This window comes from Triturus cristatus, chromosome 10 (assembly GCF_964204655.1).
Source record: "Triturus cristatus chromosome 10, aTriCri1.1, whole genome shotgun sequence".
Taxonomy (NCBI): Eukaryota; Metazoa; Chordata; class Amphibia; order Caudata; family Salamandridae; genus Triturus; species Triturus cristatus.
In genome coordinates this window covers 372,432,460-372,449,086 of record NC_140593.1, presented here as the reverse complement: position 1 = coordinate 372,449,086, position 16,627 = coordinate 372,432,460, and the positions used below count along the sequence as shown (strand labels likewise).

General features: G+C 40.2%; 1 protein-coding gene across 1 annotated transcript in view; it reads left to right on the top strand.

Annotated features, from left to right (window-relative positions):
- The window catches only part of RAPGEF5 (Rap guanine nucleotide exchange factor 5), a 970,266-nt gene that overhangs the window by 887,617 nt on the left and 66,022 nt on the right, over window positions 1-16,627 (top strand). Inside the window, exons 16-17 of the mRNA XM_085631598.1 lie at window positions 8-86; window positions 13,769-13,918. Coding sequence (XP_085487724.1) covers window positions 8-86; window positions 13,769-13,918 — 229 coding nt within the window. The remainder of the gene's footprint in view (window positions 1-7; window positions 87-13,768; window positions 13,919-16,627) is intronic.

Genomic DNA, 16,627 nt, shown 5'->3' with positions numbered 1-16,627 from the left:
CCCACAGAATAAAGCCCTTTTCCACCAATTCAGCCTGAAAGAGAACTGGCTTCTACACAGAGGAAGTGTGACGGAAGCAGAAGAAAGTAAGTATAATATCTTGGGGGCTTTTTTGAGGGGGGGGTGAGGGCGGAGTATATGCATTATAACACTATGGGTGACTGTTGGAGACAGCTGTTCACGTTTTAATCTGCAACAGTAAAAATTATTATCACATCAAAATAAGAAAACACTACTTGTATTTATCTTTAAATTTAAAATGTTTTGTATTAAATATATATAATGGTGCATACCAAAAAAATATCACTATACTGCAAACCCACAGAGCTTAAAAACCTTGCACACTACACGTTGCCTATTAAAAATTGCCTGGATGATGGTAACACATGTGGCTCAGGACCAAGGTCATGGATCAACTTTATCGGCCTATACCCTTAAATTAAAGAAGGCAGTTTGTAGCTTGTTAGCTGGGCCTACCATGAGATAATCACTAACTGTCTTGAACTGGGTAGCCAATCAGATAGATTCCCCCTCTTATCAGAGCATAGACGGCATTACCCTGTGTGAGTCTACCGCTGTGCCGCATAACTGCTTTTCCAGAAACTGAATCTACCTGCTACATTTGCACTTTGAATTCCGGGTTTTAATTTAATTTTTATTTACAATTGCAATACGCTTTTAGGAAAGCTTATATTTCTAATATGTTTTTTCAATAGGTTCCATGTTCCGTGTTAGTGCTTTAACCTCATTGCACGTCTTACTCTGCTCCTAATCCCAGCTTCCCTGGTCTGCAGCGGCTGTTGGTCGATTGTTGCGGAGGGAAGCTCTTACCTCTTGCACCACTTCTGGCACCATAATTCCTGGGGTTAGCGGCCCAGCCTTTTTCTCTGCTAGACCATATTTAGGGGTATGCTGGCCGGACGTGCAGCGGATAGACAACAATACCCTGTGTGAGTCTACCGCTGTGCCGAATTACTGCTTCACCAGCCACTAAATCTACCTGCTACATTTGCACTTTAAATTCCAGGTTTTAATTTAATCTTTAATTATATTTGCAATACGCTTTTAAAAAAACGTATAATTCTAATATGTTGTTTATATAGGTTCCATGTTCCTTGTTAGTGCTCTTACCTCATTGCACTTCCTACTCTGCTCCTTCTCCCAGCTTCCCTGGTCCGCCGCGGCTGTTGGTCGATTGTTGCAGAGGGAAGCTCTTACCTCTTGCACCACTTCCCGTGCCATACTTCCTGGGGTTAGCAGCCCAGCCTTTTTCACTTCTAGACCCTATTTAGGAGCATGCTGGGCTTGACGCGTGCAGAAATGCCCAGCATGCCCGGGAAAAAGTAATATAAGTTTACGATACTCAGGTGAGACACTGTGCACCCTAACCTTCCCTAACTATAGCTTATGCACATGACTGTACCATAAGGCTAAACTGGACTTTGAAGAGACACAGTGCCTGTATTGTGAGGAAATTATTACTTTTCTACCATCCAGTATAGACTTAGGATTCTATAGCTGCCCCAGAGCCCCTTAGGGTAACCAAAAAAATACGGTTTGCTTTAATCAATGCCAGGTCTCTGGTAAAACATAAATATGAAATGTTATCCTTGATACAAAATTAGATGCACTTTTTATTACAGAAACATGGGGTGGGGAAGCAGCAGATCCAGATTTTGCGATTGCAGGTTCCCTGGGTTTTGTTCTTCAAAGACAAGATAGACCCCTAAAAAGAGATGGAGGCCTTGTTCTAATCCACCGTAGAGAGATTAATGCACATTGTCTGGGGATTCCGACTACAGTCTGCGAGGCTTTTCTTTTTAAATTGACACTTCACAAACAAACATTCACTGGAATACTAATCTACAGACCACTTGGCACTAAAAATTATTTCCTAGCTTGTCTCCATTTGTTGGTAGAATATGGCCTTCAATCCAATTTCTCACTTTTGGGATATGTCAACTTTCACTTAGATTCATTCACTGATAACAATACGTTAAATCTCCTAGATACAACATCTGAAATAGGTCTCAAAACAACTGATTAATGACCCAACGCATCTCGCTGGTCATACCTTAGACTGACTTTTTTCCAGCAATCCTGACATTTCCAATCTTAGAACACTCTCTCTGGTTTGGTCAGACCATCAAGCAATACTCTTTGACTATACGCTACCCCGTCCTGTCAGACTTCAATTAAACAAGCATCTAAAGTATCCAGTAGGCCATGGCATAAAATAGACCCAGAGGTTTTAACATCTCACCTTCTACAGAGCCCACCAGATATTGGCATGGAGACTAATGCTGCTGCCGAGAATTATACTGTATGGCTCGAATCTACTTTTGCAAAAATGGCTCCCACCATCTCTGTCGACAAGCATAGAGGGGCACCTTCGGCTCCATGGTTTTCTGAAGCATTGAGACTCGAAAAGCAAGCCTGTAGGAGGCAAGAGAGCAGTTGGTGAAAACATTAAGAAGAATCTGATAATATCTCTTGCAAATTACAAAAAAATGGTTATTAATGAAAAAAGACTTTATTATACACAACAAATTGAAAAAGCTGTTAATTCCAATAAAGAATTATTCCAGGTTATAAAAAAAACTTACCTCAGCTTCAAAAAATAACTCTATTACTCACAATCAAGATTTCTATGATACACTGGCTCAGTCCTTTAGAAATAAGGTCGACTTAATATTTGAAGAATTCAACAAATTCGATATTGACATGGACACCAAGGACCTGGAAGTACCCAATGATTGTTCCATAACAAAATTCACTACAACATCCCCTACCCAAATAGGACCTCTTCTTTTAGCTGGCAAATCCGGGTCGCAATTCAGCCAATCGTATCTCATCTTTCATTAGTATTCAATGAAATGTTCGAGCAAGGGACATTTACTGTAGTTTGGAAACAAGCTAATATTCTCCCTCTTTTAAAGAAACCCTCTCTTGACTCTAGTGATCCGGCAAATTAATTAGTCCCATTTCAAGACTTCTCTTGCCATCTAAAATGGTGGAAAAAATAACTAATGTTGAGCTATCAAACTATATTCTTGAAACTTAATTTTTGGACCTCAGTCAGTTTGGGTTCAGAGCGTATCAGAGTACAGAGACTGCACTGATGAAAACCGCTGAGGAGATAAGAATAGCATTGGATGGTGATGGGTCAGCAGCTCTTATTCTGCTTGACCTCTCTGCAACTTTCGACACAGTGGACCATAGGTTATTGGGCCACCGTTTGAATGCTATAGGGGTTAAAAAAAGCACTCTCTTTACTAACCTCCTTTCTGTCAGAGAGGTCTCAAATTCTGAATCTTGGTCAGTTTAAATCATCACCTTTTAGTTTGCCATGTGGAGCCCCCAGGGCTCTGCATTGAGCCCAATGCTCTTTAATATTTATGTCTCAGAACTTGCCCCTCTTATCAAAAGTTTTAATTTAATTCCAACATCCTATGCGGACAACACCCAATTGGTCGTGTCAGCCGTGGATAATGATGTTAACTATTCTCTAAGATTACACGATTGCATGATCGCCCTATACAATTGGATGAGTAGACACTGTTTAAAATTGAACTCGAGTAAAACAGAGGTTATTCTGTTTGGAAATCTCTCTCCAGTATGGTCTCAGGCTTGGTGGCCAGACAGTCTGGGCTCTCCTCCCATCCCGGTGGCTAAAACTGGAAATCATGGATTTATCATGGATGACAAGCTCAGATATGATGCACAGGTGTCGAAAGTTGTATCTTCTTCTTTTTTTGCAAGCAAAACCTTGCGAAAAACATTTCCTTTCAGTCCCAGAGATACCAGAAAGACTGTGGTCTCTTCATTCATTTGATCCAAACTGGATTATTGTAATGGCTTGTACATGAATCTCCAGGTTAAATTACTTGATAAACTCCAAGCGGTTCAAAATGCAGCAGCCAGACTGACCTTGAACATCCCTAAACTCCAGTCGATTTCTGAAGGCTTTCGGAGCTGCATTGGCTCCCGGTGCGACAAGGGATTAAGTTTAAGTCTCTCTGTCTCGCCCATAAAGCCTTGTACAAAGAAGGACTAAAGTTCCTGTGGAAGGCTTTCAATTGGCACTCACCAAGTAGAATTTTACATTCAACTAATGCTAAATGGATTACAATCACAAGAATCATGAAAGTGAAATGGGGAGGAAGGAGTTTCATCAACAGCACAGCTAAGCTGTGGAACTCCCTCCCAGTCTGTCTTAGGTCCATACCCACCCTTCTTGCTTTTAGAAGGGGCTGAAGACTTGGCTGTTTAGGAATCAGTAATGCACTAGCTTAGTAACTCATGATTCGCAAGCACCAAGACACCTATGGGTAGACATGCGCTATAGAAGTTTATTTGACATAACATAACATAATCAGTAATATACGGAAGGCATGTTTATATGACTTCGCTTCATCATCTGCCTTCATGTACCCAGGTCCTTAAAGAGAACTTCGCAACCCAAATTCCTATCTCATGTAGAGTGTTGGTAAATACATCAGAAACATCCTTTGCCTTTATACAACAAAGTACCATTCACAGTAATTATTTAAGTCATATATAAAGTTTGCCAAACCTCTTATTGTATGTTTCCAGAAGTGGATAAAGTACTTCCAGAAATAGTACCCATCAGATACATGCAAATCCGGCCTTGAAAATATCTTGTGCAATTAAATCACTCAATATAAGCACACCCATCAGGTTTAGCAATGGAGATAGGATGACAAGCAGGCAGTAGCACAACTCTCAGCTTCACCAGCAATGGTAAGGACGTTGATGATGCTGTTCCAAAAGGATTACAAGATCATATTCGAACACTGCAGGAAGTGGAACTGCGGTGTGTGAGTAATAGCCGTATGGCGTTACCATCCTGCAAGGCCTCCCACTTCCCCTCACCCAGGTGTCGACTTATAACCCATGATCAGTCTTTTATTTTGCAACTCATTGATGTACCACCCTCACCATATCCTTCTACAAACCATAGTTGCAGAGTATCTACGCATGCCGTAGTTCTGGGACTGGGCCTTCAGAATACTCCTATGTTTTCTTTGGATTCTCTCCTGGGCCGCCTTATACTGCTGCTGTGTTTTTATTGACATGTATTAGTCACAGATATGTTTTGGAGGTGAATTTGTGTCTTTTTGTACAGTACCTCCAACTTGTAAGGCATGGCCTCACACACCACCCTGGTGTCAAGCTTCAACATTAGCCAGCCATATTCACCAGAAAGAAATCTTGTAGTGAATGGCTGCCTTGCTTATGAATTGTGCTTTCTCTGGGGTCTTTAGAGGATTAGGATCTAGTATGTGCTCCCGTGTTTGAGGCCCTGCCTTGCAAATGTTGGTAACCCCCCCCCCCCCAGGTCCTGTCTAGCTCTGAAACCAAACATAGATATGAGGGTCCCCTATAAATGGATAATTCCGGTGAGAGCCCTCCATCTAGTCCTTCTGAAACTGGTCACGTTTGCTTTTGGTATAGTACAAGGAGAACACAAACGTGTACAAAAAAGCCCTTTTCTTCCTCTGTTCCCCACCCCCGTATTGTGGGCGTGGGGCTAGTGTTGTGCATTATCTGTGTTCCTCATCGGTAATAAACATTGTTACATGTTGTGACTGTATAAGGCTGAAAGCCCTCCAGGATGAAAGGTGTCTGCTATGGTTGTATGACATAATTTCGAAAGACAAAAATTTGACCTACAAAAATATCGTGGTCAAGAATATCGACATCCTATCTACAACATGGTAAGTACAAAAATATCGATAATTTAATATCGATGTAAAAAATATCGTTATTCAAAAATATCGTTTTTTTTTAACTTAAAAAATATATGTAAAATAAACCAAATAATACTTATAAATCAAAGAAACATAATTAAATATATTTTATAATCTGTAAAATTTATAATAAATATATATAATTAAATAAAACTTTAATTAAACATATATATATAATATATAATATATACACTTACTTAATAATTACTTTTAATAATAATTTCTGTAACATATAAATTATTAAATATTTATTTAAATTACCAATACATCTATACACATAAAACAATTATATTAATAAATATTAAATAATTACATATAGCAAATAATAATCAATATTTTTAATTTGAATAATTTTTATTAATTATATATTACAATAGCTAAAATATTACAAAACATATTAAATATCAGACACAATAAAACTACTAGTCCAACTTCAACAAAAACAACAGTAAGGACAATGTTGGATAGCGTAGGGGTAAAAATTAATATTCCAACTCCAAACAGTGCAACAGTAGGGAAAGCGTTGGATAGCGTAGGGGTAAAAATTACTATTCCAACTCCAGAGAGTGCAATAGTAGGGAAAGTGTTGGATAGCGTAAGGGTAAAAATTACTATTCCCACTCCAGAGAGTGTAATAGTAGGGAAAGTGTTGGATAGCGTAAGGGTAAAAATTACTATTCCCACTCCAGACAGTGCAACAGTAGGGAAAGCGTTGGATAGCGTAGGGGTAAAAATAACTATTCCAACTCCAAAGAGTGCAACAGTAGGGAAAACGTTGGATAGCGTAGGGGTAAAAATTACTATTCCAACTCCAGAGAGTGCAACAGTAGGGAAAGTGTTGGATAGCGTAAGGGTAAAATTTACTATTCCCACTCCAGAGAGTGCAACAGTAGAGAAAAGGTTGGATAGCGTAGGGGTAAAAATTACTATTCCAACTCCAGAGAGTGCAATAGTAGGGAAAGTGTTGGATAGCGTAAGGGTAAAATTTACTATTCCCACTCCAGTGAGTGCAACAGTAGGGAAAGTGTTGGATAGCGTAAGGGTAAAAATTACTATTCCCACTCCAGACAGTGCAACAGTAGGGAAAACATTGGATAGCGTAGGGGTAAAAATAACTATTCCAACTCCAAAGAGTGCAACAGTAGGGAAAACGTTGGATAGCGTAGGGGTAAAAATTACTATTCCAACTCCAGAGAGTGCAATAGTAGGGAAAGTGTTGGATAGCGTAAGGGTAAAATTTACTATTCCCACTCCAGAGAATGCAATAGTAGGGAAAGTGTTGGATAGCGTAAGGGTAAAAATTACTCTTCCCACTCCAGACAGTGCAACAGTAGAGAAAAGGTTGGATAGCGTAGGGGTAAAAATTACTATTCCAACTCCAAAGAGTGCAACAGTAGGGAAAGCGCTGGATAGCGTAGGGGTAAAAATTACTATTCCAACTCCAGAGAGTGCAACAGTAGGGAAAGCGCTGGATAGCGTAGGGGTAAAAATTACTATTCCCACTCCAGATAGTAAAACAGTTGGGAAAGCACTAGATAGCATAGTGATTCTATGAACATTATAACCAATTCAATAATTTCTTATAAAAAAATTGCATGTTAACAATGTTTTAAAAAAATATATATTATTAAATACCAATTATGTAAAATAAATATTTAAATAAAATGTTTTAAATTACATCCCACACTATTCCCCCTTTAACACACAACACACTACACATACAAAATACACAATAGATTTAAATATCAATTTATCTCTTATTTACAATTAATAATACATTCTTTATAATTAATATAGTTATTAATTGACTAATTAATACATATTAACTACGAAATTACAAATATTCACCTCTTAATTATTAATTAACAATACATTAATTAGCAATAACAACAAATAAAATACAATAATAACTTATTTATATTTACTATATTTAACTAACTAATAACAATTAATTAATAATAATTACAAATAAATAAAAAATATCAATATTCATTTTTTTAAAATTACATCCCACCCTATTCCCCTGTAAACCCACAACCCACTACACATAAAAATTCACATAATTAATTTAATTATCAATTAATCACTTAATAAAATTAAATCACCAATTAATTACTAATTACCAATTAATTATTTAACAATAAGAATAAATAAATATTAATAATAAACTAATTATAATGTATATAATTTACCAAATGCTAAAATAATTTTACAATTAATAATTAATTAACAATTAATTAATCAATTAATTACCAATTATTAATTAATTACCAATTAATTAATCATAAATACCAATTAAACAATACATATTAATTCATTAATTATAATTAAATTACTTCCCACCCTATTCCCCTATAAACCCACAACCCGCTCTGATACTAAAACGCTAAATTAAATTTAAAATAATTATTAACCTCAAAACATTTATTTTTAAATGTATTAAAATTCATTACAATAATCTTTAACATACAAATAAAATACATATTAAATTACATTACACTAAATAAATATCGATATTATTGACATCGAAATTTTTGCTTACGATATTACTTACATCGATATTAATTACTTCGATATTATTAACTTCGATATTACTTACCTTGGGATCGATATTCTGTCCGTCGATATTCTTGACTTCGATATTCTGTACCTACGATATTAAAAACACGATATTATTGTAGGTCGAAATTTAAAACTCGATATTTTGGCTAAACACCGTCTGCTATGAAGCCGTATAGTATGTTTGTAATTTTGTTGTTGTTCAACGATTACAAAAATGTTATGGAATAGCTTGTACATATACATACTACATCGAAATATTTCCTTCTATTTATTCATAGGTGTAAATATGCTGTTTGCGTTCCTGAATAAATTTAAGTACTGCCAACACTTTAATTCATGCTACTTTAGTGGCTGATGTCAGCAGTAATTGTCTCAGTGAAACTTTAGGAAGGTATCCATAAGCATATGTATTGCAATCACCACACAAACAATTGAATTAATAGTTATTTACAATGGACATCACCCAAAGAAAGTACTCTGACCACTAACCTGAAACTACAGTTTGGCAGATATTTTTCGCTGCCTTGTGCAACCAGCAGTTGTTATAACGGTAAAATAATCCGCACTAACTTCGACTATGTGGGTAGGAGTTGTCAAAAGTTTTCATGGCCACCCCACTAACACCTCTCGATTCTCACCTCACTTGTTGCCTTACCAAGCCCTAAAGTAACAGCTTCTAAAACTCTGCTCCAGTTGCAGTTCTTCCACAATCATACATGAAATTCGCCATCAGAAAGATCTAGGATTTTGGAAACCGCAGCGTGATCATCACCAACCCCTTGACCATCACGAAGAGCATACAAATGCAATGCCACTAAAAAAAAAAGTTATTGTGCTCCATTGACCGAAGACACTTCTGATACTTTTCTAGCAATGAAACACAAGTAATTCTGGAAAATTCAAGTTTTTCAATTAAAAAAAAGCGTATATGAAAGAGAAAATGGCTTACTTTTATTAAAGTCAAAAAATGTGTAATGCCACCGAAACGTCAAAGGTCTTTAGCATTCCAGAGAAAGTCCAATCAAGACAAAGACCTGATGAAAAGCTGGTTTGTTTTCAATTGTCCGATAATTCAGGCAGTCCATGCCATGGATGCTGGGTATGAGGAGATTGCAGCCTCCCTGCTGTAGTGACACTTGCAGCTCACTTGTGTAAGCAGGGGCATCACTGAGAGTGCAGGTTTCAGCTGGATCTGACATCTTGTGACAGCTCGGATGCCAGCTGGATGACTGAGAGTGCAGGTTTCAGCTGGATCTGACATCTTGTGATAGCTCGGATGCCAGCTGGATGACTGAGAGTGCAGGTTTCAGCTGGATCTGACATCTTGTGACAGCTCGGATGCCAGCTGGATGACTGAGAGTGCAGGTTTCAGCTGGATCTGGCATCTTGTGACAGCTCGGATGCCAGCTGGATGACTGAGAGTGCAGGTTTCAGCTGGATCTGACATCTTGTGACAGCTCGGATGCCAGCTGGATGACTGAGAGTGCAGGTTTCAGCTGGATCTGACATCTTGTGACAGCTCGGATGCCAGCTGGATGACTGAGAGTGCAGGTTTCAGCTGGATCTGACATCTTGTGACAGCTCGGATGCCAGCTGGATGACTGAGAGTGCAGGTTTCAGCTGGATCTGACATCTTGTGACAGCTCGGATGCCAGCTGGATGAGAGAGGCAGCGTGTATACCTCTGAGTGTAAAAATCTAAATGCATTTATCCTGACAAACAAGCCAGCTGTTTAATGATGACGGTACATAGACCCTGAGCTGGTCCCCACATAGAGAGTCTGTAAAGTAGCAGTCGATCAGGACCTGAGATCAGGGACTGTGCTCAGTTAATGTCATCACTTGCTAAAATTGTCTGGGCATGGCTGAGCAGAGGTTAATGTAGCCTTTGTCTTTGCACCACAGACTGCATTCTAAAAGTGTAAAATTCTTATCAATCGGTTTCGAGGATTCTCCTTCCTCGTTTGGGATGCTGGGTCTTTGCCCACACCCGACCAAACTGTAGGTGGGCTTGCAAGACGAATAGTACACGTTCCAACGCAAACTTCTACAACGCATGCCTTTACAACGCAGTTTTTACATCGCAACTCCCATGACAACGCATGATTTTACAACTCATGCCATCACAACACATTTTTAGAAACTATACTTACAAGACATTCCATTACAATGCATACCACTACAACGTATAATACTTTTAAGGCAACAGTAGGGTAAGTGTTGGATAGTGTAGGGGTAAAAATTACTATTCCCACTCCAATGAGTGCAACCGTAGGGTAAGTGTTGGATAGTGTAGGGATAAAAATTACTATTTCCCATTACTTACCTTATAATACGTTGTAATGGCATGAGTTGTAGTAGCATGCATTGTAATGGTATGCGTTGTAGTGACATGCGTTGTAATGGCTGCATTGTAATGGCATGCGATGTAAAGGATGTTGTGTTGTAATTACTGTGTTGTAATGGTTGTTTCCCTTGAAAGACACCCGACAGATACATTCCTCAAGGGTCTTTTCTTATTGGAATAGTTGTGCACTTTCATCAGACAGACATTGGAGTCAAAGAAAGGAAGGTACAGGAGAGAAAGTGGGGTCTGAGGCTGTTCTATCTGAAGGCAATGGCCACCTTCCATTTACACTCACTGCTCTCATGTGAAGGATAATGGTGCCAATTGAGGGAAGGGCTAGTGTATAACTGGCTCTTGTCAGAGTCCTTATTCTAATGGTCCATACAAGCAGTGGCACACACTAACAGGAAACATTTTTCAAAATATCATGATGAGAGCACTTTGGATCTGCTGATCACCATATAGTGTAGATTAATTAAGAGCGTTCCAGAGATGGTCCAATCAAGACAAGGGACTTTAAGAAAAGCTCGATTGCATTATATATAGAAACAAATATAGGAAAGTACCTACAAATGCAGTAGAGTTCACCTTGCCTGACCCTCTTTCCAAACTCCACAATACAAAACCACATTTATAGATTTGTTTTCCTGGTTTTTGGACAGATAGTTGGCTAAGCATGTATAGTTGCACTGGTTCCTCTCTTCCCTGAGCTGCTTAAACTTCAATGTATTTTTTTTACCTTCATGCCATGGCAGCAGTATGCTTGGGCCACACAAAGTATGCCAGGGAAATGCCACTGTTGTGCCTTTTCATGCCAAAGTGTGTTATGGATAGCCACCATAATTTAGGAGTCAGCATTATAGCAGGTTAAGTATCATGAATGACTACAGTATGGCCAGAATTACCACAGTTGTGCCAGGATGAATATGTTGCCTGAGTTGGGCACCACTGTGCAGTGGAAACCCACAGTATGCCAAGATTTAGCACCCTACTACCGGACCCACCATTATGCCATGTGTGACTGCCACTCAGTCATGAATGTTGAATGTGCATAATATGTCAAGAATGAGTACCATTCTGTCAGAACTCACATTAATGCCAGAAATAGGCATAATCATGCCATGGATGCCCACAATATTTCAGGAATTACCACTATTATCCAGGATCATTATTTTACCTCTGGCGAGCAGCTTGCTATAGATGCCCACCTGGGTGGCCAATGGGCATCATCTGATGGATGACCAAAAGCTATAAAGAATTACTACCATTATGCGAGGGGCCATCATTTTACATGGGACAGTCAATGGGCATAATTCCACCGCTGCTGAGTATTTCCACCATTGTGTGAGGGTCAACATTTTACATGAGTAGACAATGGGCATCATCCCATGGATGGCCATCAATTTACAAGAATAACTACCATTATGTGTGGTCTACCAGTTTAGTAGGAGTGGGCAGAGGGCATCTTCTCATGGATGCCCGAAATTGACAACAATTGCCACCATTGTGCCAGGGTAAGCACTTTACCAGGGTATACACTAAGCTCAACACTGATACACACACTCTCATTTAAAGATGTGCAAGCACACATGCAGGGGTGCACACAAATACACACTGTATTGAAATATTTCTTTAATACTTGCCTTCTGCTGCTGAGCTGGCATCCTGACTCCCACTTCTGGCCTTCGCTGACCCTGCCCTTTACACGTCTGACTGGCACTCCTGACAGACACACAGGCACTCCCACAAGGAAGAAGGGGTTTACGGGACTGCCTTGGTTGACCCACAGAGAAGAGTTATAGACAGAATTGCCTGTGAGAAGGGAGTGTGGGAGTGGGGTCTTGGCAAGCAGAGGCACATTTTGAAGGTGGGCTGGGCAAATGAGATCTTCTCAAGTGTGGCAGGAGGGCGTATGCAAACAGTCATTCATTGGGAGGGGTGGGCAAACTTCAATACCTTGGTGCAGAGGATCATTGGGTGTACTTGGGCAGGTGGGGTGAAGGAAACAGATGCTGTCAATAGCTAGTTATGTGGTCTTGGGTAGGAGGTGAGTGCAGCAGTTATTGGCAGCTGAAGAGCTTTAAGCAGAGCAGGCTGCTTCTTTGGGGAGGGATTCCGTTTGGGGGGAGTTAGTTTGTAGAGAGGCTTAGAAGGGGGTCTTTTTTGCATTTTGCTGTGCAGGTGGAAAGTTTCTTTCACCTGCACAGCAATAAGGGACAGTATTTCCATTACAAAGATTGTTTCTTTCTGAAATGATAATTTAGGGGCTAATTATGATGTCGGTGGGACGGACCCACCAACATCTCACACAGCAGTCCGCCCACCACATTATAATGCGGTGGGCGGAGGCTTCGGGTGGAGGGACCGTCTGCGGCGCTTCCAACGGGATCAATGAGCTCGTTGGAAGCCATCCATAATCCACAATGATAGCGGAGCCAGCCTCGGCTCTGCGGTCTGGATTATGATGGCACTTTCCGACAGCAGTTCCATGTCGGCCTTTACGACATGGAACTGCTATCAGAAAGTCTCTTTGTCGCCCCCTAGCAGGCCCCAATCCCTTTGCGGCTTCCGCTCATTGGCCTTGGGGGCACCTATGGTGCCCCCATCAACATCCCTGTTCAGTGCAGGGATGTTTCAAAGCCTCCATTCTCAATGGAAGCTTGTGCTGTGGGCCTTTTCCGCATCGTAATAGTGCGGTCGGAATGCCCACCTAAGGTCGGACGGTTTCTTTTCCGCAACATTGTTGCCCTGACATCATAATAAGCCCCATAATGTTTCACCTCAAGCCATTGCTCTGCTATTATGACATAACCTTGAAGGTTCTTAAAGCAGCCTGGCTCCAGTGTCTCATGTGTTATTTGAAATACTAGATACCTGTTGGGTTTATAGACCATACAGTTTATATTATACTGAGAGTTATGCCAAAAAGAGGAATCTTTTGTGTTGTGAAGTAGGGTGCCTGTCCCATGTCAGTGAAAGATGTTTCTATAACAAAACAGAGAGCTCTGCTGTAGTTACAACTGGCCTGTCTAATCAATCTTTGCAATTGTCATTGTTTCTCGCTTTTCCCCTTCTCCTCTGTTTAGTTTTCTTTCACGTGCACATCAATGATCATTCCTACGTCAGCATAAAGACCAAAGTGACCGCCTCGGCCCAAGAGTTACTGAAAATCGTGGCAGAAAAGATGCAGCATGCGGAGGAGGAGCTGGCGCTGGTGTCTGTCACATTCTCGGGGGGTAAGAGCGTGTCCAGGTCATTATCATGCTAATCTTTGAGCGCGTGCAAGGGTGGCCTGCGCATCTGGGGTGCGCGCGGTGCAGCAGGATGACCACCGCTGACAAGGGGGCATCTAAGAACCCAGGCCCGTTTCCCTGGCAACTCTTCCGTCTCTGGTCCACGGCTCGGCACTGGCTTTCCTCCTTTGGACTTGAATGTGAAGGGCTTTCTATGTTTGTAATTACATTTGAAGGCATTTCACTTTCAGTGATCTGGGCACGCTTCGTGCTTCCATATTTGGAATTTGGAGCAAGCCTCTGCTTGAGCTGTGCGCCCTAAAAGAGTGCTGTGTCGCAGAATAACATCTGATTGGCCGTACTGTAGCTGCCAGTGTGTTCAGGCGGAATGCGCGCGCGATTTAGGTATTCGGTGCAGCGCTATTTCTCCATGATCTTATTTGTGTCAGAGGCGTCTCTTAATGCTTCAACAGGATAGCAATAAACTACTTCCTCGGACCACGTGAAAAGGGTTTATCGTGGCTGTCAAATACCATTACCTGGATTGGATGCTGATGGTATTGATCTGTAGGGCCTGTCTGGTCCTCTTATGCTCCTTGCAGCATGGCATAGCAGCCTCTTGCGAACGTATAGCAGGAAATGCCTGTTATGTTTAAGGACCCGAGATGACATTGAAAGCAGAGGCATGCTCTTTAATTCATTTCGACTCACTTATATATCCCTATTGTAATGTAACTTCCCTCCTCTGCCCTCACTCTTTCTGAAGGGCCACAGGTGTATCATATAAAGAGCCTGGAGAGATGGATTTCTCTTTCCTTGGCAAACGTATCAGGGAGATGTGCACTCTTTTATGTATGATGCTCTCTGTGCATTTTAAATGCACTTCCAAGTTCATGAAAATGTCCAGCAGTGTAACATGTCCCACTTACATGGTATTTCAAGTGTCATACACACTCCTGCTGCAGAGATATTGACATTTATTCTTTATAATTTATGCATCTCAGAAAGACGATTGCATCTGGCGTTAGGCTTTAATTTGCAAGTTGCCGTGTACATAACAGAAAGAATAGGGTGATGTGGATTATAAAAGGTTTTCAGGCCATTGAGTATAAGAAAGCTAAATGAAATGTCTCTTTTTTGCATCTAAAGTAATTTGTGTGAAGGTAGATTAAATATAGGCTCGCTATCACAGCTTGGCCTTCCGTCCCGTTTCAGGGATGAAAATGACTTTTGTTGATTCTGCGTGTTATATTTTCTCTAATGTTCCCTTTTGTATTTGTAATACTGATCCGTTGATGCCTTTTTGTTCTTTTAAGTAATGCAAATTATTAGGTGTCACATGCTTCACACAGCCCTCTTGGATTTGTGGAGAATTCCATGGTGTGGTAGATTTGAGAGAGTGACTAAAAAATTAGGGCTTCTTTTAGAGGTGGGCAATTACAAAGCATCCGCCCATCGCTGCCATCCCCACCTCATTTTGATGCGAGAAAAGCCACCGTTTTACCTATTGGTGTGGTTGCTGACGCCATCATGAGGCACATTCCTCAGCGGACCAGTCTCACACACACGGGACGAAATGCCACAGTCTTTGAAGGACATTGATTATGTTTTTCCTGTGGATTCTCTCCAACTTTGGGTGACTGTCTCAAGGAAAAACGTGTGAAGCAGCTGTTTCATGGGGTCCGTAGCATGAGCATACTGTTTCAAATCTTGTGGGCAGACTGCCACTAACATGGCAGAGACACTGCCCCCATTGCAGTCTACCAGAATTTGAATGATGCATTTAAGTAGCCAAACCTGAGCTTTTACGGCTCCTAAACAGGTCTATTTACAAAGAAATAAAAGGCAATTGTCTGTTTAAAGTTCCATTTTCTCACCTTTGGATAGTTTAGTTGATGTCAACTCTTAACTGGAGAAAAGGTGATGTGGCTACAAGAAACACAATTTACAAACTGCTATTTGTCACTTGCTACATATATTTTAAAAGGTCATCATGGGGCTGATTGTGGAAAATTAGGCTTTGCTAGCTCTTGCTTACCAAAATCTTTATAATATAGGAATCTCAAGAAATTAAAAATGTCATGCCTTCTATTTCTCCACACCTATTTAAAAATGGTGTTACTTTTGAATTTGTTAATATTGTGAAGGTTGCCTAATAGGGAAGTACCAACTCTTCATTCAAAAGAAGTTATTTCACTTCCATTTTAATTCATTATTCAGTTTCCACAAGTTACATGCTGATATTTTCTCGGTCAGGGGAGACGCCCACAAGGACCTTACATTATCAACACAATACATTTCTAGACTAGTATATGTTATGTGAACTGTGTAGGTTACCCTAAGTACATTCAAGAGATATGCCTGATTAGTTGCAGTTTACGGCTTTTGGCAGCCTGGGTGTGGCACAGGAATGGTAAACACTGGATGATGATAGAGAACATGTACAGGGCCTCAACCATATAGAAAAGCTCTGGGCATTGGAAGCTATTCCATAACACTGGAGGAGTATATATGCACCTCATGGTGACTGATTACGCAAATGAGATCAGAGGAAAAATACGTGCCTGTTTGAGTGGCAATCTTTTGATTTTAAAATGTGATTTGATGTAATTACGTTGTTTTCATAGAACATTCCTAAATATTGTTTGTGCCTGCCATCCTTCTAATCTAAAACTAGATTTGCCCCTCCAGTTTGGTTACTGGAACAAAGTC